The sequence below is a fragment of the Rhinoderma darwinii genome, chromosome 1, assembly GCF_050947455.1.
Source record: "Rhinoderma darwinii isolate aRhiDar2 chromosome 1, aRhiDar2.hap1, whole genome shotgun sequence".
Lineage (NCBI taxonomy): Eukaryota > Metazoa > Chordata > Amphibia > Anura > Rhinodermatidae > Rhinoderma > Rhinoderma darwinii.
In genome coordinates this window covers 108000465-108026428 of record NC_134687.1, presented here as the reverse complement: position 1 = coordinate 108026428, position 25964 = coordinate 108000465, and the positions used below count along the sequence as shown (strand labels likewise).

At 43.2% G+C, this 25964-nt stretch overlaps 1 protein-coding gene across 1 annotated transcript in view; it reads left to right on the top strand.

Annotated features, from left to right (window-relative positions):
• Nucleotides 1-12878, top strand: part of ANXA10 (annexin A10) — a 129829-nt gene extending 116951 nt beyond the window's left edge. Inside the window, exons 12-13 of the mRNA XM_075847191.1 lie at nt 5762-5884; nt 12810-12878. Of these exons, the coding sequence (XP_075703306.1) occupies nt 5762-5884; nt 12810-12878 (192 nt within the window). The remainder of the gene's footprint in view (nt 1-5761; nt 5885-12809) is intronic.
• The last annotated feature ends 13086 nt before the right edge of the window (nt 12879-25964 follow it).

The window sequence follows — 25964 nt, the reverse complement described above, 5'->3', positions numbered from 1 at the left end:
TGGTCACTTAGGCGTGGAAGTTTTCCGGCTGGAGTAATCTTACGCCTAGGACAGTCGTTCACTTGATGCTTGTCATCCCCACAGTAGAAGCAGAGACCATTCTTCCTGCGGAGCTCTCTACGTTGTTGGGGAGACACGGAGGCCCCGAGTTGCATTGGTTCATCCGAGTTTTCCGTGGAAGAACGAAGCAACGGAACCTCGGGAGCCATCATGGGGGAGCCAGAGGAGAAGGCACAAAAACGTTCCAGTCGTCGTTCCCTGAGACGTCGGTCAAGACGTACCGCTAAAGCCATAACCTGGTCTAGGGAGTCAGAAGAGGGATAGCTAACTAACAGGTCTTTCAGGGCGTTCGACAGACCCAATCTAAACTGGCACCTCAAGGCAGGGTCATTCCAGCGAGAAGCTACACGCCACTTCCTAAAGTCAGAACATTACTCTTCAACGGGTCTCTTACCCTGACGTAAGGTCACCAGCTGACTCTCGGCAAAGGCAGTCTTGTCAGTCTCGTCATAGATGAGCCCGAGAGCGGAAATACAAAATTCAACAGAGGAAAGTTCAGGGGCGTCAGGAGCCAAGGAGAAGGCTCATTCTTGTGGCCCGTCCTGGAGCCGGGAGACAATAATACCCACTCGCTGGCTCTCAGAACCTGAGGAGTGGGGCCTTAGACGGAAATAGAGTCTACCACTCTCCCGAAAGGAGAAAAAAGTCTTCCGGTTCCCTGAGAACCGGTCAGGCAACTTGAGATGGGGTTCAGGAGGTGAGGTGGAGGGCACTAGCTGGTTAGCATCACGCTGGTCGCACCTATGAGCCAGGGCTTGGACCTGTAGTAAGAGACACTGCATTTGCTGAGCCAGGGTCCCAAGGGGGTCCATAGTAGTAGGAACCAGGGTAGAAAAGGTATATGGGCCTGTGATTATGTAATGGCAGGGGTAGGGAGACAGACAGGTGAGCCCTAATCTACCCGCCACTCAGTGCCTGCCTACTTGCACGACCCGTCCTAGGCGACGGCGTACAACTGGGCGACGGCCCCTACGCTCAATACGTGCACAACAGACAAACAGACAAGGGTACACAGAAGCTAAGGGAAATGGGGCAGTTGCCCACGGCAACACCGTGAGCAACAAGAGTAGTGAACGAGCCGAGTCAAACCAGGAGTGTACGAGGTGCCAAACGCAGAGCAGGAGCATAGTCAGTAAAGCCAGGGTCAATCTAAAGCAGAGGTCAAAAGTACTAGCAGAACAGCAGAGCCAGGAAACAGGAGAGAATCACAGGCAAAGGAGGAGCAGGAAATGAAGGAATAAATAGACAGAGGGCGGGAGCTAGCTCCGTCTGGCCAGGCTGCGATAGGTTCTCCCACTCCTCAGCCTACCAGCCTGAGTGGTAGAAGATCGAGTCACTCTATCAGACCTAGGAGCAGATGCAGACTGATTAACCAGGGGCGTCGACACAGAAGCTGTGTCTGGCAAATCCTTTATATATATATATATATATATATATGTTTTGAGTTTGGTTGTTCTGATCATATATGTACTGAGCTTTGTTCTGGTGCTGTATATATGTACTGAGCTTGGTTCTGGTGCCGTATATATGTATGAGCTTGGTTCTGGTGCTGTATATATTGTGACAGACCATGTGGAGAGGTTGTGGATGGGGTCTATATTTCCCCAAGATTTCTGTCTTCTGCTATCTGAAAACAACCAGGGACAAAATTCAGAAGAGAATGTGGTTCACCCTCTGCAATAGGTTTTATCTAAAACCTGGAAAAGGGCATGGCTGTTGGAGTGGGGAGAGATGGGTGGGCCCCACTCCATCCTCACAGTCCTGGTCTTGGGCTGTCTAGCTATTAATCAGGGGTGAGGTGTGATAGCCCTTTAAAAAGGCTGCAGTTCAGTCAAACTCTCTCTCAGCCTTGGGAGAGGAGCTTGTGAGAGCAAACCGACTGCATTCATAACAGGTTGTATGGTCTGCATGGTTTATGGTGCCAGGCATTAGAACTGCACTGTGTTAGTTAGGATACCTGACTGTATAGTTAGTGCCGGACAGGCATAGAGTTTTCTTTTTGTTTGTTTTCTTTTTATTCATGTACAACCTGTAAATAAATCTGGCTGAGGCCAGTAGTACCACATCTTTGCTGTGCGGACTGAAATTTACTGGCGTGTTTGATATCGAGTGCCCGTCTACCCTAGGAGATGACTGTCCCGTTACCTAATTCCCTTACAATATTTACTGAGCTTTGTTCTGGTGCTGTATATATGTACTGAACTTGGTTCTGGGGCTGTATTTATGTACTGAGCTTTGTTCTGGTGCTGTATATATATATACTGGGCTAGGTTCTGGTGCTGTATTTATGTACTGTGCTTGGTTCTGGTGTTGTATAGAGCACCACAACAAAGCTTAGTACATATATACAACACCAGAACCAAGCTCAGTACATATATACAGCACCACAACAAAGCTTAGTACATATATACATGTACTGAGCTTTGTTCTGGTGCTGTATATATGTACTAAGCTTTGTTGTGGTGCTGTATATATGTACTGAGCTTGGTTCTGGTGCTGAATTTATATGCGGAGCTTGGTTCTGGAGTTGTATATATGTTCTGAGCTTCTCTTTGGTGCTGTATATATGTATTGAGCTTGGTTGTTATGATGAATATAACTCCAGAACCAAGCTCAGTACATATATATACAGCACCAGTACAAATACAGCTCAGTACAAAGATAATTTGCACATTTTGTTTAACCCCTGTCATATAAGTTTGTACGGCATAAAACTACAGCTCCCAGTACAGCAGATCATACAGTGACTACAGTACTGAGCAGTAACAGGGAGAATAACATTTACATTTAGTGACTCACCGGTGACGACTTCTCAGATTCTAGTCGTTCTCTTTACTTTTCCATCTGGTCCAGAACTCCATGATGCCTCTTGGCCATGACCCATTTCTGTGTAAATGGGTTAATTTGCTGCTCAGATGTCATCGGACGCTCACTTTTCAAAATTTCTGCACCTATAAACGAAGAGCAAATTCTTATGGTACCACACTCTATGCCCCCAAATATAATAGTATCATACACTGTCCCCGAATATAATAGCGATACACACTGTGCCCCTGAATATAATAGCACCATACACTGTGCCCCTAAATATAATAGTACCATACACTGTGCCCCTGAATAAAATTGTGTCAAACACTGTAAAGTATTGCACCACACACAGTGCCCCCTGTAGATAGTGCTCCCAGTAGAGCCCTCTATAGATAGTTCTCCCCATAGAGCCATCTGTAGATAGTGCTACCAGTAGAGCCTTCTGTATGTAGTAGCGTTCCCTGTAGATAGTGCCCCCTGTGGCATTCACTGTAGCATTCCCTGTATAGTGCCCCCTGTAGCTTTCCCTGTATAGTGCCCCCTGTAGATAGGGCCCCCTGTGGCATTCCCTGTAAATAGAGCCCCCTGTGGCATTCACTGAAGCATTTCCTGTATAGTGGCCCCTGTAGTGTTCCCTGTATAGTGCCCCCTGTGTCATTCCTTGTAGATAGAGCCCCCTGTGGCGTTCCCTGTAGATAGGGCCCCCTGTGGCCTTCCCTGTAGATAGGGCCCCCTGTGCCGTTCCCTGTAGATAGGGCACCCCGTGGCATTCCCTGTAGATAGAGCACCCTGTGGTGGTCCCTGTAGATATGGCCCCATGTCACATTCCCTGTAGTTAGGCCCCCTGTGGCGTTCCCTGTAGATAGAACCCCCTGTGCCGTTCCCTGTAGATAAGGACCCCCTGAGGCATTCCCTGTAGATAAGGGCCCCTATATAGTCCCCTGTAGTTAGTGTTCCCTATATAGTCCCTTGTAGTTAGTTCCCTATATAGTCCCCTGTAGTTACTGTTCCCTATATGGTCCCCTGCAGTTACTGTTCCCTATATAGTCCCATGTAGTTCGTTCCCTATATAGTCCCCTGTAGTTACTGTTCCCTATATAGTCCCCTGTAGTTACTGTTCCCTATATAGCCCCCTGTAGTTACTGTTCCCTATATAGTCCCCTGCAGTTACTGTTCCCTATATAGTCCCCAGTAGTTACTGTTCCCTATATAGTCCCTTGTAGATACTGTTCCCTATATAGTTCTCTGTAGTTTGTTCCCTACAGTCCCCTGTAGTTAGTTTCCTACAGTCCCCTGTATTTAGTTCCCTATATAGTCCCCTGTAGTTACTGTTCCCTATATAGTACTCTGTAGCTACTCTACTGTTCCCTATATAGTCCCCTGAAGTTACTGTTCCCTATATAGACCCTGTAGTTACGGTCACCTATATAGTCCCCTGTAGTTACTGTCACCTATATAGTCCCCTGTAGTTACTGTCCCCTATATAGTCCCCTGTAGTTACTGTTCCCTATACAGTCCCCTGTAGTTACTGTTCCCTATATAGTCCCCTGTAGTTAGTTCCCTATATAGTCCTCTGTAGTTACTGTTCCCTATATAGTCCTCTGTAGTTAGTTCCCTACAGTCCCCTGTAGTTAGTTCCCCATATAGTCCCCTGTAGTTACTGTTCCCTATATAGTCCCCTGTAGTTAGTTCCCTATATAGTCCTCTGTAGTTACTGTTCCCTGTATAGTCCCCTATAGATAAGGTCCCCAATGCTGCCCACAGTAGAAGGAAAAGGAAAAAAACACATTATATTCTTACCTGTCCCGCGCGACACCAGTCCTTCTCCAGCGGAAAGATGCAGCGGCGCGATGACGTCATCTCGCCGACTGCATCATCACTAACGTGCCGAATGGCAGCGCAAGGCTACTCAAGTGTATCCGTGTCCTAAGGATGTGGATACCATTGAGTGCAGGGGACCGGTTCCGGCTTCCTGCTTCACCCGGTTCTGCGAAACGGCTGTAATTTTAACAACTGGTTAGGGATAACCGGGGTGAACCGGCCGGATCCCACCCCTGCTCACATCTCCTTCCTCAGTCTTCTGGCTGTGGGCAGAGCTCTATGTGGGCGAAGCTCTATGTGAGCTTCGGACACCACGTCCTTCCCGGCTATATAATAGATGGTGAGATCCACACATATGCATTCCCCTCCTGGATGCAGCAGCCGCCTCTCCAGGTGGGACGAGGGTTGAGTGACCAGAGGTAGAACCCACATCTATCAGATACTTATGGCAAATCCTGTGGATATTACATAAATGTCTCAGTTGGGAATACCCATTTAAAGAGGCTCTGTCACCAGATTATAAATGCCCTATCTCTTACATAATCTGATCGGCGCTGTAATGTAGATAACAGCAGTGGTTTTTATTTTGAAAAACAATAATTTTTGAGCAAGTTATGAGCAATTTTAGATTTATGCTAATTCGTTTCTTAATGACCAACTGGGCATGTTTTTACTTTTTACCAACTGGGCGTTGTACAGAGGAGTGTATGACGCTGACCAATCAGTGACCAATCAGAATCATACACTTCTCATTGTTCCAGCCCAGCTTCTTTCACTGCACAATCACGCTGTAACAATGGGCTGGAACAATGAGAAGTGTATGATGCTGATTGGTCACTGATTGGTCAGCGTCATACACTCCTCTGTACAACGCCCAGTTGGTAAAAAGTAAAAACACGCCCAGTTGGTCATTAAGAAACTAATTAGCATAAATCAAAAATTACTCATAACTTGCTCTTATAATCTGGTGACAGAGCCTCTTTCAAGTTTAGCTTTACTCCCCTTTACGCACTCTGCATTTGATTTACGATTCTGTGATATGTAACATGGATTTGTCTCTTGTTCTTTTTAGGATTTTGGCTTCCACAATAAAACAATTATAAGGACTATCATAGCCAGAAGTGAAATAGATCTCTTGACTATCAGACAGAGATACAAGGAAAGATATGGAAAATCCCTCTACCACGACATTAAGGTAAATCTGAAGACACTGGGGCAATTTTACTACTGTGCATGCGTCTAGAATGTGTCGAAAAATGTGCCAAATTTTGGTGCATTTTATTTTAAACTAATTTAAGAACAGATGTTTGTGCCTCACAGGACACTTTTAAAAAGAGTCTAAAAAAAGAGGGTGTGACGCATCAGGGAAGGCTGCGTGGCTTAAATGCACCAAAGGAAAACTTAGCCAACCAAGAGTTGGTATTAGAAAGAGAAAAGTATCTAGCATGCCTTTTAAGATGCACCAAATTTATCATACAGCGTGTACCATTGTGACAAATTTGGCGAATCTTCAGACTGCCGGGTCTAAGTTTATGCTGTCTAAATCTTAGGGTATGTTCACACGGCCAAATTTCAGACGTATACGAGGCGTATTATGCCTCGTTTTACGTCTGAAAATACGGCTCCAATACGTCGGCAAACATCTGCCCATTCATTTGGATGGGTTTGCCGACGTACTGTGCAGACGACCTGTTATTTACGCGTCGTCGTTTGACAGCTGTCAAACGACGACTCGTAAAAATACAGCCTCGTCAAAAGAAGTGCAGGACACTTCTTTCAGACGTTTTTGGAGCTGTTTTCTCATAGACTCCAATGAAAACAGCTCCAAAAACGGACGTAAAAAACGCCGCGAAAACGGCGCGAAAAACGCCGCGAAAAATGCGAGTTGGTAAAAAAACTTCTGAAAAGCAGGGTCTGTTTTCCCTTGAAAACAGCTCTGGATTTTCAGACGTTTTGGTTGACTACGTGTGAACATACCCTTAGGGTATGTTCACACGTAGTCAACAAAAAAAGGTCTGAAAATACAGAGCTGTTTTCAAGGGAAAACAGACCCTGCTTTTCAGAAGTTTTTTTTACCAACTCGCATTTTTCGCGGCGTTTTCACGCCGTTTTCGCGGCGTTTTTTACGTCCGTTTTTGGAGCTGTTTTCATTGGAGTCTATGAGAAAACAGCTCCAAAAACGTCCAAAGAAGTGTCCTGCACTTCTTTTGACGAGGCTGTATTTTTACGCGTCGTCGTTTGACAGCTGTCAAACGACGACGCGTGAATAACAGGTCGTCTGCACAGTACGTCGGCAAACCCATTCAAATGAATGGGCAGATGTTTGCCGACGTATTGGAGCCGTATTTTCAGACGTAAAACGAGGCATAATACGCCTCGTATACGTCTGAAATTTGGCCGTGTGAACATACCCTCAGACAACCTCAGTAAATCTGTCCCACTGTTTTTTGCTATAGTTTTATCTCCCTTTAAAGTGTACCTGTAAAGTTATAAAAGTTTGCACAGATGTGTTAGTAATGAGAATATAAGTATATTCTCAATATATATTTATTACATTATTCCTATAGTTTTTCTGCTGGTGTCCCTTCTTTCCCCATATCTCCTTATGTATAAGCTGCTGCTACTTGCCCGGGCCATGATCGTTAGGGTATGTTCACACGTAGTGACCAAAAACGTCTGAAAATACGGAGCTGTTTTCAGGCGAAAACAGCTCCTGATTTTCAGACGTTTTTTTAACAACTCACGTTTTTCGCTGCGTTTTTTACGGCCGTTTTTGGAGCTGTTTTCCAATGGAGTCAATGACAAACGCCTCCAAAAACGTCCCAAGAAGTGTCCAGCACTTTTTTTGATGAGCCGTCATTTTATGCACCATATTTTGACAGCGACGCGTAAAATAAAGGCTCGTGGGAACAGACCATCGTAATTACCTTTGAAAGCAATGGGCAGATGTTTGTAGGCGTATTAGGGGCTTTTTTTCAGGCGTAATTTGAGGAGTAAAACGCCCGAATTACGTCTAAAACCACTGTGTGTGAACATACCCTTAGGCTGGATTCACATGAGCATGTTCGGTCCGTAAATGACGGAACGTATATCGGCCACAAGTCCCGGACCGAACACACTGCAGGGAGCCGGGCTCCTAGCATCATAGTTATGTACGACGCTAGGAGTCCCTGCTTCTCCGTGGAACTACTGTCCCCTACTGAAAAGATGATTACAGTACGGGACAGTTGTCCCGCAGCGAGACAGGGACTCCTAGCGGCGTACATAACTATGATGCTAGGAGCCCGGCTCCCTGCAGTGTGTTTGGTCCGGGACTTGCGGCCGAAATACGTTCCGTTCTTTTCGGACCGAACATGCTCGTGTGAATCCAGCCTTAGGGTATGTTCACACGCAGTGACTAAAAACGTCTGAAAATACGGAGCTGTTTTCAGGCGAAAACAGTTCCTGATTTTCAGACGTTTTTGTAGCAACTCGCGTTTTTCACCGTGTATTTTACGGCCGTTTTTTGGAGCTGTTTTTCAATGGAAAACTCCTCCAAAAACGTCCCAAGAAGTGTCCTGCACTTCTTTTGACGAGCCTTCATTTTACGCGCCGTATTTTGACAGCGATGCGTAAAATTAAGGCTCGTGGGAACAGAACACCGTAAAACCCATTGAAAGCAATGGGCAGATGTTTGTAGGCGTATTAGGGACGTTTTTTCAGGCGTAATTCGAGGCGTAAAACGCCCGAATTACGTCTGACAACACTACGTGTGAACATACCCTAAAGTAGAATCCGTAGCCAGCTCTAACAGATGCTGGCTACGGATTCTAGGTAGTAGAGATATATCTTAGGGTATGTTCACACGCAGTGATTTCAGACGTAATTCGGGCGTTTTACGCCTCGAATTACGCCTGAAAAAATGCCCCTAATACGCCTACAAACATCTGCCCATTGCTTTCAATGGGAATTAGGATGTTCTGTTCCCACGAGCCTTTATTTTATGCGTCGCTGTCAAAATACGGCGCGTAAAATGACAGCTCGTCAAAAGAAGTGCAGGACACTTCTTGGGACGTTGTTAAAAAAACTTCTGAAAATCAGGAGGTATTTTCACCTGAAAACAGCTCCGTATTTTCAGACGTTTTTGGTCACTGCGTGTGAACATACCCTCAGGAGACACGATGTAAACTTGCGTGATCCCTACGCAACCTTGTAGTATATGATCACAGTGGCCACTGCTGGCCGCTGTGAGTAATATACTAGCAACTTGGAGGAGGTTAGAAACATGAGACAGAAACAAGAGCTCCTGGACGCTCATTGGTTGATCTGACATGCGCGTTCATGGGCAGGCACGCATGGTAGCATGGGAACTAGGGGAACTACAATTCCCTTGGTACACGTCATCATTAGGAAGTGACCGCCCATTTGCTTTGCCAGCTATAGAAGAATGAACAGTTATGGCTGCTACATGATCATCGGGGATAACTTCGGACAGGAGTAAGTTACGAAGACGGGTTGTACATCTTGTTTATTGTCTTTTAATTATGTATTCAGCTGTGTGTTTATTAATTTTTAAGTATTATTGGAGGTACACTTTAACATCAATTACTGTAAGCACATATGTTATTGCCAACAAGAGAAATTGGAGCTTTTCACATGAGAGTCACTCCATTTTTTCCTCTCGGCAATGACCTCTGACAAATACTTACATGTAGCTTCCACCAGTGGAGGTGGGAGTTATGCAGGAGAATGGAACAAGGTAAGTTGAAGCATTTAGCCTTTAATAAAGAACTAAATAGGCTGTCTGTTAACGGGTAACTAAGCTTTCAAAAGAATGATGGGGGTCCGAGCACTGAGACCCCCACTGATCACTAAAACAAAAAGGCAGAAGCGCTTGCGTGAGCACTGAGCCGCTTTGTTTCTGATCGTCGTTTCTCGTAAAGCTTAGTGGACGGTGTACGGGCTAATAGACTTTCTATTGAGCCGGTACACCAATTGCTTGGCTTTCCGAGAAAAGACGATCAGACACAAAGCGGCTAAGCGCTCACCCTAGCGATCGGTGGGATTCTCAAAATCTCTGACATGTCACTATGACACGTCAAAATTTTTTTTTAAGTTTAGTTACCCTTTAAAGTTTTGCGATATTCTCTGTGCTATTAAACAAATGGCATCTTTGCATCCTTTGCCATTACATACATTTGTTCAGAAGTTGAAATCGATAGGCCCAACAAACTGGAGATAACACTAGTTTAAATTATGTCTTCCTCTATTGCAATGAATCCCATTAAATAATCGAAGAGCCTCCTAAGGTTAAAGGGTATTTGTTTTACAGAATATCTAGTGGCAGATTGATGGCCACAGTGTAGGGGTGTTTAACATTACCTATAATTCTGGGAGAGTGCAAGAAGGTTTATCTTTTCAATTATTTTCATAACGTTGGTGTTGTCATGGATACATCCATTCTGTAGTCTATTCTACGGTCTTACAAGATGAAGGACAGTGCATAAAGTTAACTAGATAACAAAGTGGGGTCTGAGGGCTCCATTCTATCAGATTAATATGCTGTAATGGGGCACATAACAGGGGGCTGTCTTACCCCATTATGTCAGCTCCATTTCTACTCCTTATGCCTTCTCCTATCTGCAAATAATACAAAGACTTACTAGACGCATTCTTTTTCTCCAGATCTTTTCATTCTATGGCTTCATGCACTGTTTATTGTCAATACAACAAATGCCATATGGTGTTCTTCACATATTTAATTCACAATAAAGATTTATAGGATTCTTTTTTGTCATTCCCTAATATAAAACATCTCAGTTGTAGTAAATTTTTGCCAGAAGGGGTAATAATCCTATTTGGCCATTTTGCTATTTGCAGCACGTTGCATAATGCAAAATCTAAAATGCTATTAAAACAGCAAATTCACTTTTCCTCCATCTGATTTAGTAAGACTTTGCAGCAAACAGAGAAATCCAAATGTCTCTTATGACTTTTTTATTTGCAAAGAGATGTTAGACTGGATATTAAAATCCACAATACATATGCAAGAACACTGCTAATTTAATCTGAATGGCAGTGCACTTTATGTGGCACCGAGGACACTTGTTTAACTATTTATTTCTGCATTATGTACTTCCAATAAGAGGCTAAAACATATGTTTGATTCTAGTGAAAATAAATGATGAAGGACACACTATTATACTATTGATTTCAATAATGAACAGCGTGGACAACTACTTTCTCAACAAAGTCTACATGCACTGATATATATTATGACATGCCCAATAATATACTTTAGGATCTACTATTTGACCATTAAATTAAAGCTGCGCTTCTGAAAACAAATTTGGGAAATATATATTTTTTGCTGTCAGGAACATAATTTTGGAGGAGTGCCACTACAATAGGGGCTATTAAGTGAGGTTCCCTTACTCGATATGGGAGCACTTGCAATTTGTACTTGGTATGGTGTTATTAAATATATTATGAAAAGCTTCAGCTGGGCAAGTTCTACATCATTTTATTCTCTCACCCTTGGTGAAATCCACTTGGGAACCTTCTCCATTTCCTAATAGCACATGCATATGTTGTATGTTACACAGATCCGTAAGACAGTCAGCCTCCTATAGAACCATACTGTACCGTCATGTGTCTGATTTGTTAAGCTCCTTTGCATGTCATATTACAGAAATATTCTACCACAGAACCATTGTTTCTAGGGGAAAATACAGCACACAGGAGGGTCTACAGTTCTTGTGCATGAGCCCTTAGAGTGATTGTCCATCTTTCAACATGATGTAGTTTCTTAGCTCCAAAAGTCTGTGCTGATAAATTTCATGATATACGTTTATAAAAGGTTTGAGCTTAATTTTTCTGATACTAAGCACCAAATCTCCTGCAGAGACATACAGTGAAATTATAACATTTTGGCTGCTTATAGTCACCATTAGGGGGAGCTTATGACCATACTGAACACTGCTTATACATTGAATTCAACAGTAAAACAGTGTACTAGGATCTCCTTTGTGGTAACTGAAGTCAGGCTGAGTTTTATCTATATTCAGAGGATTTGGAGCTAAGTATCAGAAAAATAGAGCTCCAACCTCTATGGAAATATCTTATGAAATAAATCAGTACAGTATTTTGGTCCTATTTAGATTAAAATAAACCAAATGGCCTTAAAAGGTGGGCATTCACTTTAAGCTGAGAACCATGGAAAGTGCAACTGAGTAGGTCTGTGGTAGGTATGAAGACATTTGGGTCTGATATCATAAACCATGCACACAGAATTTGTGGATACTGCAGGTCGAGTAGAAATGCTACCAGTTAAAGGAGTTATCCAGTTTCTTTTTAATTATGTGCGGATGGTTTACATGCAGAAAGATCTATCACTTATTAATGTACTGTCTGTAGCTGAAATGTCTCTGTAAACCACACTCACATGACCATTCTTCAGGTGTTTATCTCCTGCTTGTGTGAGGTTTCGTATTATGAACACGTGGTGATCTCTCCTCTCCCTGTAGTTCAGGGCATCACACCTCACATGCCTCTTATCCCAGATTTCACAGATCTGTGTTGTGTGTAAAGACCGAGTAGTTACAACATTACCTTACACCTTGTAACAGAGGGGCCTGTAATTATAGGCAATGTCTGTGAGGAGAAAAGAATCATGGGAACTGTAGTCCTTTACATGATAATCCCACACACAGAAACTATTGCCAGCATCAAAACAGAGGTGCTGTACAGAGCAGGGTAACAAAATGAAAATTAAAAATAATTACTTATGAGATTTGGTGGCATCACCTGGTTGGCATTTGGCCCCATACAGGCACTTTTCTGTATTTTCATAATCTCGGATAACCCCTTTAAAGAAACATAAGATATTGTGTAAAAGGGTTATTTATTATGGTATTTTTCTTATATTACCTTCTTTAGTATTATAAATGGTAAGTTGTAGGTGGGGCATTATAGATTTTACATTGGAGCCCAGGAGCTTCAAGTTATGCCTCTAAATCTGAGAAAGCTAGGTGACAACACTTGTGATAACTATAACAAATTGCTTGTACAATTTGCACAGAAATCATATTGGTGAAGATAACGTGAGAACAAAAATAACATGATTATTATTTTTTTTGCAGCACTTTGCTTCAGGACACTATGAGAAGGCTTTGCTTGCGATTTGTGCTGGTGACGGACAAGACTTCTGAGAGACATCTTCGGGGCAACATTTAAGGGCCTGTTCACATCAGCGTTCAGTTACCGTTGATGGGTTCCATCAGACCTTTCCGTCGGAAGAACCCATCAACGGAAGGGCAAACGGAAACCATAGCTTCCGTTTCCATTACCCTTGATTTCAATGATAATGCTTCCATTGCTAATGGTTTCCAACTGTCTCTGTACAGTAAGGTTCCAGTTTTTTTAATGGAAACAATAGTGCAGTTGACTCCGCTGTTGATTCCGTCAAAAAAACAAAACAGGAACCTTACGGAACGGAGACAAACGGAAACCATTAGCAATGGAATCACTACCATTGAAATCAATGGTAATGCCATCGGAAGCTATGGTTTTTGTTTGCCCTTCCGTTGATGGGTTCTTCCGACGGAAAGATCTAATGGAACCGATCAATGGAAACCGAACACACCCTAACAAAGAAGTGAATAACTTGAACAATGAAAAAAATATTAAATACTTGCCACGAATATGAATAATTGAATCATAACATGTGTCTAATAAAGAGTCCTAGAAAATTCCATACATACTGATTATGCAATGGATGTGTGCTTCTATAGCAAAAATCAAATAACAATTACCCCCCTTTGATCACATCACAGGGATCTAAGCCAATACCTTACATGGACCGATGGCCCAGGATCCACTGAAGGACCCCAGGGCTGTCTGACCTAGGGATGCACGATGCATCGAAACTTCGATACTGTTTCGATACCCTGCATCCCCAAACGGTTCGATACCGCTATTTCCTGTATTTCGATACTTAGCTGCACAGCCGCACAGCTCAGTATAGTAACACATGAGTGTATGAGAGCGGGGCTGCGGCTGTGTAATTCAGCCATTGCCCCGCTCTTGAGTCCTGATAACAAGTGCGCGCTGTCAGGATGATGTGATGTGGCCGGCGCTGCACTAATGAGCGGCCGCACTGAAGACAAAACATGGCGGGCGCACTACAAAACACCCCCATTGTTAAGGATCTGCCAGGCACAGCTTCTGTAGCTACGCCCATAAGTAATCAGTCTGCACCTGCTTCTATGTCTGGGAGACTGACTCCATCTTCCACCACTCAGGATGGCAGGCTTAGGAGTGGGAGAGCCTATCATAGCCTGGCCAGACGGAGCTAGCTCCCGCCCTCTGTCTATTTATACCTACCTTTCCTGTTCCTCCTTGCTTGTGATTCTTCTCGTTTGGTTTCCTGGCCCTACTGCAGCTTCTTGATCTATTTGACCCTGCTTCATATTGACCCTGGCTTACTGACTACTCTCCTGCTCTGCGTTTGGTACCTCGTACACTCCTGGTTTGACTCGGCTTGTTCACTACTCTCCTGCTTTGCTTTTGGTACCTCGTACACTCCTGGTTTGACTCAGCTCGTTCACCACTCTTGTTGCTCTCGGTGTTGCCGTGGGCAACTTCCCCTTTTCCCTTGCTTCTGTGTACCCTTGTCTGTTTGTCTGTCGTGCACTTATTGAGCGTATGGACTGTCGCCCAGTTGTACCCCGTAGCCTAGGACGGGTCGTTGCAAGTAGGCAGGGACTGAGTGGCAGGTAGATTAGGGCTCACTTGTCTGTTTCCTTACCCCCGTCATTACATAATCACAAGCCCATATACCTAGTCTACCCTGGTCCCTCACGCTACTATGGAACCCCTTGAGACCCTGGCTCAGCAAATGCAGGGTCTCTCCTTACAGGTCCAGGCCCTGGCTCAGAGGGTCAACCAGCCTGATGCTACCATGGTAGTGCCCCTCACCTCACCTCTTGAACCCCACCTCAAGTTGCCTGACTGGTTCTCAGGGGACCGGAAGACTTTTCTCTCCTTTCGGGAGAGTTGTAGGCTCTATTTTCGCTTAAAGCCCCACTCCTCAGGTTCTGAGAGCCAGCGGGTGGGTATAATTATGTCCCGGCTCGAGGAAGGGCCCCAAGATTGGGCCTTCTCCTTGGCTCCTGACGCCCCTGAACTTTCCTCCGTTGATCTTTTCTTTTCCGCTCTCGGACTCATTTATGACGAGACTGACAGGACTGCCTTTGCCGAGAGTAAGCTGGTGACCTTACGTCAGGGTAAGAGACCTGTTGAGGAGTATTGCTCTGACTTTAGGAAGTGGTGCGTAGCTTCTCGGTGGAATGACCCTGCCTTAAGGTGCCAGTTTAGGTTGGGTCTGTCGAACGCCCTGAAAGACCTGCTAGTTAGCTATCCCTCTTCTGACTCCCTAGACCAGGTTATGGCTTTAGCGGTACGACTTGACCGATGTCTCAGGGAACGACAACGTGAACGTTTTTGTGTTTTCTCCTCTGACTCCCCCATGATGCCTCCCGAGGTTCCGTTGCTTCGTTCTTCCACGGAGGTACCTATGCAACTCGGGGCCTCCGTGTCCCCCCAACAACGTAGAGAGTTACGCAGGAAGAATGGTCTCTGCTTCTATTGTGGGGATGACAAGCATCAAGTGAACACCTGTCCTAGGCGTAAGAAATCGCTGTATTTTTCCTATTCCACCCCACAAAGAATTTTTTACCAGTTTCCCAACACATTGTATGGTACAATAAATGGTGCAGTGAAAAACTAAAACTCATTCTGCAAAATACAAGCCCTCATATGGCTTTATTGAGGGAAAAATAAAATAGTTATGGTTTTTGGAAGGTCGGGAGGAAAAATTGAAAATCCACAAAATGGCTGTGACAGGAAAGGGTTAAAAGTTTAGTCACCCTTTCATTTAAAGATAAATAAGAAAAAAGGTCACACAAATGCAATTTTTTTACAATAAATAAGCTTTATTATATATAAATCCCAAAACATAAAATAATACACATATTTGGTATTGTCCCGACCGTAACAACCTGTACAATTGTTTTATAGCATTTTTTTATAATGATCGGAGTATACTGTAAAAAAATAAGTAACTAAAAACTGCAGTGGAACTGCATTTTTTTCCCATTTTTGCCAAAATAAAAATTTATATAAACTAAACACTAATGTACCAAAAAATGGCACCTACATAAAGTACAACTCGTACCGCAAAAAAACTAAATGTCATACAGGTACGTCGAACAAAAAAATAAAAGTTAGGATTGCCGGGAAGAAAAGTCAAAAAATTGTTTTGGTCAAGGCCAAAATTGGCCCAGTGCTTAAGGGGCTAAAATAGTATCTTCTTTGCATTAAGCCTAATTCACACGACGTGTTCGGTCCATGATATACGGTCCGCATGTCGGCAGTGTTTCGGCATAGTTATGTATGACGCTAGGAGACTACTGAAAACATGATCACAGTACAGGACAGTTGTCCGGCAGCGAGGCAGTGACTCCTGGCATCGTACATAACTATGATGCTAGTAGCGTTCCTCCCTGCACTGTGTTCGGTCTGGGAAATACGGCCGACATGTGAACCATATAACACAGACCGAACACGGTCGTGTGAATTAGGCCGTTTAAAGTTGTTTGTTAGGGTATGTTCACATGCTTAACCAAAAACGTCTGAAAATAGGGAGCTGTTTTCAAGGGAAAAGAGCTCCTGATTTTCAGACGCTTTTTAAGCCACTCGCGTTTATCGCGGCCGTTTTTTTACGCAGCCGTTTTTCAAATCGGAACAGAACGCTGTTTTTCCCATTGAAATCAATGGGCAGATGTTTGGAGGCGTTCTGCTTCTGATTTTTCGGGCGTTTACAGCCCGAAAATGGGCCGTGTGAACATACCCTTAGAGTGTCAGTTTCTATATTTTATATATTATTGTAATTGTTCCCTTTACAAGTGGAAGCCGTGAGAGAAAATTCAAGTTTACTGCCTTTGCCCTGAAAATCCAACAGCAGAATACAGGTTGCCATTTAGTGTTGTTTGCTGTAGAGCAGCCTGTATCTAATGGTAGGAAGATCTACTACCTGAAAGCTTCAATATTTTGTAGAGTGAGTGATTCCGATAGTAGGTATATATTAGGATATATTAACATGAGGAACTCTAGCAGGCACATGAAATCATTACCACCTACCTCAAACCTAATCTACATTATAATTGTTCTTCTATTCTCCTCAATCCTACTTCTACCTTGCTTTTTAGAAGAGCATAAACCAACTTCTGTCCGCCATCTTGATTCATAAATCACTGCTGTAGACAATAGCTCTGGTAACATACGGAGGTGTGCGAGGATCATAGAAGCCATAGTTCTATACAGTAGATCCTTCTAAATTGTGAGCAGGATGCTGGAGAGCCACATATGAAGGCGGCAGGGGAAGCTGCAGACAGTCATTCATGGTTCAGGTAGCGGTCAAACACCAGCCCACTGCAGAGATGAAGGCTTAGAAATAGTCTTACATCATATTCTATGGGATGCCGCTGCAGGAGATTCAGTGACCACAGCAGAAGACACAGGGCAATGTAGATTGGAAGTGACCACCTGGTACATTCCTGGATTGTTGCTATGAAATGATATTTTAATACTCAGAAAATTAGACAGCAGTGACATCAGACATCTTGATTATAGGTGAGAAATGACGAGGAAAGCGATTTCCTTTTGACCGCTAGTCGCTAAACTCTGTACATGTACGGCGATGACGCTATGTAGTTAATGTCAGGCATTCTACATATACGACATGGGGAATGGTGCAGGCAGAGGTGTATATTACAGCAAACACTCCGCTGCAATGGTCTGGTCAGAGATTACTCCATTAGACTATGCTATTCCTTCCCGCGGAGTCCAGTAAAGAAACGCATACATCAAAGTTACAGTGTTTTTTTTTTTAACATGGTAGCCTAAGGGTTATGGATGCGACTGTATGGCATCCATCACAGGCATCTGTTAAATAGGCACTAACTTTCAAAAACTTATGCTAATCTAAGGGTATGTTCACACGCAGTGTTTTCAGACATAATTCTGGCATTTTGCGCCTCGAATTACACCTGAAAAAACGGCTCCATTACGCCTACAAACATCTGCCCATTGCCGGCAATGGGTTTTACGATGTTCTGTTCCCACTATTTTACGTGTCGGTGTCAAAATATGGCGCGTAAAATGACGGCTCATCAAAAGAAGTGCAGGACACTTCTTGGGACGTTTTTGGAGCCGTTTTTCATTGACTCCATTGAAAAACAGCTAAAAAAAAACGGCCGTAAAAAAGAGTTGATTCTGCAGCAGCATCGGCGTTTGCAGGTAAGTCGATGTAGCTACTTACCTGCAAACGCTGATGCTGCTGCAGAATCAACTGTAGCCTCTGGTGCCGATGTGTCCTCGCTCGTCCGACACGATGCAGGACCTGGGGCAGGAAGTGATGTCACAGCATGATCTCTCGAGAACACGCTGTGTGTCTGTGCACTGCCAGAAGCTGGGTGGTAACGAAGAGAAGTGGATGATGCTGATTCGTCAGCATCATACACTTCTATTCACAACGCCCAGCTAGTAAAAGAAGTAAAAACGCCCAGATGTACACACACAATACACGCCCAGTTGTACTTAAGAAAGCCTAATTTGCATAAATATAAAAATGGTCATAACTTGGCCAAAAATGCTTGTTTTAAAAAAAAAACAAAAAACGTTACTCTTATCTACATTGCAGCGCCGATCTGCTGCAATAGGAGATAGGGGTTGCAAAATCTGGTGACAGAGCCTCTTTAAAATGTAGCTGTTTTATGTATGTCAATTCTGTATGAAGTTACTGCCACTAGGTGTCTCCCTTCCTGTCCACTCCCTGTTGTCAAGAAAAATCTGGCCCTGGTTACAGGCACACTGCAGAAGGTGGGGTTGTGTCACTTCACTGCCTGCCCATACAAGCCTATGAAGAGGGGAAGGGGAGCATAAGGAGGGAGCAGGAGCAAAGTGAGATAACGACAGACAAGCTGCATACAAGTCTATGGAGAGGGGAGGAAGCAGGAGCAGAGTGAGCGACACACAGAAGTGGCAGTAAGATTTCTATGTCACCCCAGTGCTGAATTCTCTGCTACACTACTCAGTACTGATGTATAATCTCCTCCATATTGCTAATTCTGTATATATGATAGAGATAGGAGAGCAGGATTCTTCTCTTCTATGTGTACAGTGTATAGAAGACATGATAGCAGTTAGGCTCCGCCCACTAGCTCAGAAAAAAGTGAGAATTAAAGAGAGGGTCTGCAGAGGGGAAAACTGCTAAAAAAAAAAATGCCACATTGAAGTCATATAATGGCCAGAAAGAGTGCTATTCCTCATGTACACACATATGACATCTTGTTCTGAAAAGTCACCTAAAAAACTAGGTACGCTTTAAATGTCTGCATCATGAGCTTTTCATGCTCTTTACATTACTGCCCAACATCCGTCACCCATAGGATATAATGGGAACCGTTTAACGGATACGTCATGAAAATGGCAATAAAAGTATATGACGTATAGGTTAAAGTGGTGTTCATAGAATCATAATGATGGCTCATTGTCCCATATATGTAAAATAAATAAATGTAGCAAATATGATACATCTTTAACCCCTTGCCTCTTTAGCCACTTTTGACCTTCCTGACAGAGCCTCATTTTTCAAATCTGACATGTGTCACTTTATGTGGTAATAACTCCGGAATGCTTTCACCTGTCCAAGCGATTCTGAGATTATTTTCTCGTGACACATTGCGCTTTAAGTTACTGGCAAAATTTGCTCGATATGTTCAGTATTTAATTGTGAAAAACACCAAAAATTAGAAATAATTAGCATTTTTCTCAATTTAAATGTATCTGCTTGTAAGACAGCCACTTATACCACACAAAATTGTTGCTAATTAACATCCCCCATATGTCTACTTTAGATTGGCATCGTTTTTTGAACATCCTTTTATTTTTCTATGACATCACAAGGCTTAGAACTTTGGCAGCAATTTCTCACATTTTCAAGAAAATTTCAAAAGGCTATTTTTACAGGGGCCAGTTCAGTTGTGAAGTGGTTTTGAGGCCCTTATATATTAGAAACCCCCAAAAAGTCACCCAATTTTTAAAAACTTCACCCCTCAAAGTATTCAAAACAGCATTTAGAAAATGTCTTAACCCTTTACACATTTCACAGGAATTAAAGCAAAGTAGAGGTAAAATTTACAAATTTCATATTTTTTTGCAGAAATAAATTTTTAATACAATTCTTTTTATAACACAGAAGGTTTTACCAGAGAAATTCAACTCAATATTTGTTGCCCAGTTTCTGCAGTTTTAGGAAATATCCCACATGTGGCCGTAGCGTGCTACTGGAATGAAGCACCGGCCTCAGAAGCAAAGGAGCACCTAGAAGATTTTGGGGCCTTATTTTTGTTAGAATATATTTTAGGCACCATGTCAGGTTTGAAGGGCTCTTGCAGTGCCAAAACAGTAAAAATCCCCCAAAAGTGACCCCATCTGGGAAAGTATACACCTCAAGGAAATTATCTAGGGGTATAGTGAGCATTTTGACCGCACAGGTTTTTTACAGAAATTATTGGAAGTAGGCCGTGAAAATTAAAATCGACATTTCTTCAAAGAAAATGTAGATTTAGCGATTTTTTTTTCTCATTTCCACAAGGACTAAAGGAGAAAAAGCACCGCAAAATTTGTAAAGCAATTTCTCCCGAGTAAAACAATACCCCACATGTGGTCCTAAACGGCTATTTGGACACACGGCAGGGCTTAGAAGGGAAAGAGCGCCATTTGGCTTTTGGAGATCACATTTAGCAGGAATGGTTTGCGGAGGCCATGTCACATTTACAAAGCCCCTGAGGGGACAAAACAGTGGAAACCCCCCACAAGTGACCCCATTTCGGAAACTACACCCATTGAGGAAATTATCTAGGGGTATAGTGAGCGTTTTGACCCCACAGGTTTTTTGCATAAATTATTGGAAGTAGGCCCTGAAAATGACAATGTACATTTTTTCAAAGAAAATGTAGGTTTAGCAAATTTTTTCTCATTTCCACAAGGACTGAAGGAGAAAAAGCACCGCAAAATTTGCAAAGAAATTTCTCCTGAGTAAAACAATACCCCACATGTGGTAATAAACGGATGTTTGGACACACGGCAGGGCTTAGAAGGGAAAGAGCACTATTTGGCTTTTTGAGATCACATTTAGCAGGAATGGTTTGCGGAGGCCAGGTCACATTTGCAAAGCCCCTGAGGGGACAAAACAATGAAAATGCCCAAAAAGGGACTCCATTTAGGAAACAACACCTCTTGAGGAATTCATCTAGGGGTGTAGTAAGCATTTTGACCCCACAGATGTTTCATAGAATTTATTAGAATTGGGCAGTGAAAATAAAAACAGTCCTTTTTCTTCAATAAAACGTAGCTTTAGCGCAAATTTTTTCATTTTCTCAACAAATAAAGGAAAAAAATAACCCATTATTTGTAAAGCAGTTTCTCCCGAGTACGGCAATACCCCATATGTGGTCATAAACGGCTGTTTGGGTACACGGCAGGGCTCAGAAGGGAAAGACCGCCATTTGGAGTGCAGATGTTTCTGGATTGGTTTCTGGGCGCCTGTGGGCCCAAAACAGTGGAAACCTCCCAGAAGTGACCCAATTTTGGAAACTACACCCCTCAATACATTTACCTAGGGGTGTAGTAAGCATTTTAACCCTGCAGGTGTTTTGTAGAAATTAGTGTGAACTCGATGTTGCAGAGTGAAAATGGGATTTTTTTCCATAGATATGCCAATATGTGGAGCCCGTCTTGTGCCACTATAACAAGACAGCTCTCCAATTATTATGCTGGGTTTCCTGGTTTTAGAAACACCCTGAATGGGGCACTAATCTTTTGCCTGGACATTTGACAAGGCTCAGGAGTGAAAGAGTACCATGTAAAATTGAGGCCTAATTTGGCGATTTACAAAGTATTGGTTCACAATTGCAGAGGCTCTGATGTGAAATAATAAAAAGAAACCCCTGAGAAGTGACCCCATTTCGAAGCTACACCCCTCAAGGCATTTGTTAAGGGGTGTAGTGAGCATTTTCACCCCACAGTTCTTTTCCATAAATGAATGCACTGCGGATGGTGCAAATTAAAAATGTATATTTTTCCCTAGGATTAGAAGAGACGAAACGTCAAAAATGGCAGAGAGATGCCGATGATTATACCAATGGAAACATCTACAATTGGCAAATCTAACAAAAAAATTTCCGGCATTATGTTGGAAACGATAAATCCCAGAACAGACGCACACGCTTTGATGACAGGAGGGATGAGAATTTAATTGCGGAACACAACCAACATGCTCAGAATAGACGCACACATGACGACGAAAGGGGAAAAGGCCCCATTGAGCAGGGCTGAAACGTTGCATGTGGTGAATAAAAAGATCCTTCTTTCACTTAAACCTGGAGTGCTGACCTGTGTATTGGATTTTGCTGTGGATTTGGGACACTGGTCGTGTGTCTGAACAGGGACTTGCACCCTACACTGGAAGAACGGTGCTGCTTTTACTTTGCTTGTTTCTACTGTTGACCGATAAAGCTTTGCACGTTCATAAAATGTCTACTACTAAGGATCATCATCAAGATTCTAAACAACCTGATGTCTTCTCATATACCCAAGCCGATATGGAGAGGATACTGCAAGGCGCAGTGGAAGATGCTACATTCTTATCGATTCCCTCAAGTAGAGAATCAAAAAAGAAATATGAGTATGAAAAGAAAAGAACCATTACTATGGGTTTACACCTGTCCACCCTGACGGAATACTACAGAGCACACAGGATTCCGAGAGGTATGCGTTCTCAAATGAGACCTAACCTTTTCTTCCAGAATAGTGATTTCTGCACCAGGTATACGCAAATTTCCAATAAATATGCATTAGATATCCTACTACTCAACATCGAATATTTACAAAAAGATTTATTATCTACCGAGGATAAAATGCACACTGCTGAGTTATCATTGAAAACATTGTTGAATACAGAAGAATTTGATGACTATATGGCCAAATTTAATAGCCATTTGGAAAAATTCCGTTCGGGATTAGAAGAGACGAAACGTCAAAAATGGCAGAGAGATGCCGATGATTATACCAATGGAAACATCTACAATTGGCAAATCGAACAAAAAAATTTCCGGCGTTATGTTGGAAACTATAAATCCCAGAACAGACGCACACGCTTTGATGACAGGAGGGATGAAAATTTAATTGCGGAACACAACCAACATGCTCAGAATAGACGCACACATGACGACGAAAGGGGAAAAGGCCCCATTGAGCAGGGTTGAAACGTTGCATGTGGTGAATAAAAAGATCCTTCTTTCACTTAAACCTGGAGTGCTGACCTGTGTATTGGATTTTGCTGTATATTTTTCCCTAGATATGCCATTTCAGTGGCAAATATGTCATGCCCAGCTTATGACGCTGGAGACACACACCCCAAAAATTGGTAAAGGGGTTCTCCCGAGTATGGCGGTGCCATATATGTGGAAGGAAACTGCTGTTTGGGCACGCTGTAGGGCACGCTGTAGGGATCAGATGGGAGGGAACGCCATTTGGCTTTTGGAGAGCGGATTTTGCTTGGTAGTAGTTTTTTTGAGTATTGCTGGTGTTTCCGTTTATAATGTGGGGGTACATGTAAGCTGTGCGGAGTACCTGAGGGGCATAGTCAGGTGGGATGATAATGGGGTAAAAAAACAATAAAATTATCCATAGACGTGTGTTACGCTGTGAAGCAATCCTTTCTGCACAGGCCGGTGTCGCACTGATATATGGCGTCCTTTCTTATCCCCCTTTTGGTCCACACTCCGCACCTTTGCAGTTTGGGGAATTTTGCTGAGAAGTGTTGTCCTGGTATAATACGGGCACTGTCGCTTCCAGCGGATATGTTTGGGCTCTCCCCTTCCTGGTTCCCTAGTTTTAGGTCCTTGATATATCGCCTCTTCAAACAGAAGAAATGTTCTCCTCGGGCACAACTGAATATTTTTTATTTCCTGACTTATTGGAGCCATAACTAATTTTATTTTTTCATAGACGTAGCGGTATGAGGGCTGTTTTTTTGCGGGACGAGCTGTAGTTATTATTGGTACCGTTTTGGGGTACATGCGACTTTATGATTACCTTTTATCCTATTTTTTGTGAGGCCAGGTAAACAAAAAAACGCAATTCTGGCATAGTTTTATTTAGGTTTTTTTATACAGCGTTCACCATGCGTTATAAATTACATGTTAACTTTATTCTGCGGGTCAGTACGATTCCGGCGATACCAAATTTATAGAACTTTTTTATGTTTTACAACTTTTTGCACAATAAAATTACTTTTGTAAAAATAATGTATTTTTTCTGTCGCCAAGTTGTGAGAACCATAACTTCTTATTTTTTTGTCGACGGAGCTGTATGAGGGCTTGTTTTTTGCGAGACGAGCTATAGTTTTTATAGGTACCATTTTTGGATACGTGCGACTTTTTGATCACTTTTTATTCCTATATTTATAGGGCAAAGTGACCAAAAAACAGAAACTCTGGTATCGTTTTTTACGGGTTTTTTTACGCTGTTCACCGCGTGCAATAAATAATATAATATCTTGATACCTCAGGTCGTTACGGTCGCGGCGATACCAAATACGTATGGTTTATTATTTTTTTTCAATAATAAAGGACTTGATAAGAGTAAAAGGGGGATTGTGTTTCATTTTATTACTTGAAACTTTTATTGTTTTCAAACTTTTATTGTTTTCACTTTTTTTTACACTTTTTCTCAAGTCCCACTAGAGGACTTGAAGGTCCAGCTGACAGATTTATTTTTTTCTAATACATTGCACTACCTACGTAGTGCAATGTATTAGATCTGTCAGTTATTCACTGACAGCAAGCCGATTAGGCTTCGCCTCCAGGCGGGGCCTAATCGGCTTCCGTAATGGCAGAGCAGGAGGCCATTGTGTCTCCTGTTGCCATAGCAGCAGTCGCCAGTCCTGATTGCCTGTCAGGGCTGGCGATCTGCTAGTAACCGCTACGATGCAGCAATCGCTTTCGATTGCTGCATCGAAGGGGTTAATGGCAGGGATCGGAGCTAGCTCCGGTTCCTGCCGTTACAGGTGGATGTCAGCTGTAACATACAGCTGACGACGCCGGATCAGCTCCTGACCCGGCGCCATCTTGCCGGCAGCTACGGAAGCCGATCAGGCTCCGCCGCCGGGCGGATCTTGACCGGTTTCCGTGCTAGGCAGACCGGGAGGCCAGTATTAGGCCTCTGGTTGCCATTGCAGCTACCGGAACCCCGGCAATTTCATTGCTGGGGTTCCGATGAGCTGCAAACACCTTAAGTGCAGCACTCGCGTTTGAGTGCTGCACTTAAGGGGGTTAACGGCGGGGATCGAAGCTAATTTCGGCCCCCGCCGTTACAGTCGGATGTCAGCTGTAAGATACAGCTGAGGTCCGACGATGATGGCACCGACTCAGCTTCTGAGCCGGTGCCAAACATTTGGCGTATGGGTACGTCAAAATGCGGGAAGTCAATGCTTTCCATGACGTACCCATACGGCAAATGTCGGGAAGGGGTTAATAATGAGCCTTCACAACGCCGCCATGTTATTGTATTGTTGATAACTTCTCTTGCCACTGGACACATCCTCCAGTAGTCTTTGTGTACTCCTATCTCTGTATATTTGTTAATTTGCTCTCCTAGTGCAGCGTATGCTCAGTACTCTCGTCCTTGCTGCACGGGGCGAGTATTCACAATGAAGACCTCTGTACTCAGCTGCTCAGTCTATACAAGCAGATCCACCACATTCCATCGGCGCTATCCACAGGAACCACCGATCAATTCATTGATGTTTGCTATAGGACGGCAGGCATGTGTATGATGTTGTGCAAATGGTGACTTCCTACATAAACAGAGGGGATTCTGGGAACTATAGTTGCTCAGTCTCAAATGTGGGTCACATGGGCTGAGCAGCAGTACCGCCCGGTTTGCTCATTGAAGAACGGAGAACCAGCAGGGAAACCTGAGTCCAAAACAAGTGAAGGGAATTCCCTAGTAAGTTATTTCTGCATGGGGAAGTCTGCTATTTTCATAGGTTTTAGTAGTACTGGACTATTCAAAAAACGTTTAGATTGTGGGAGAACCCCTTTAAACAGATCCCATTATAGTCTGATGAAAGATGCCATAGCTCGCACGTCGTGAGCTTTTCACGGTGT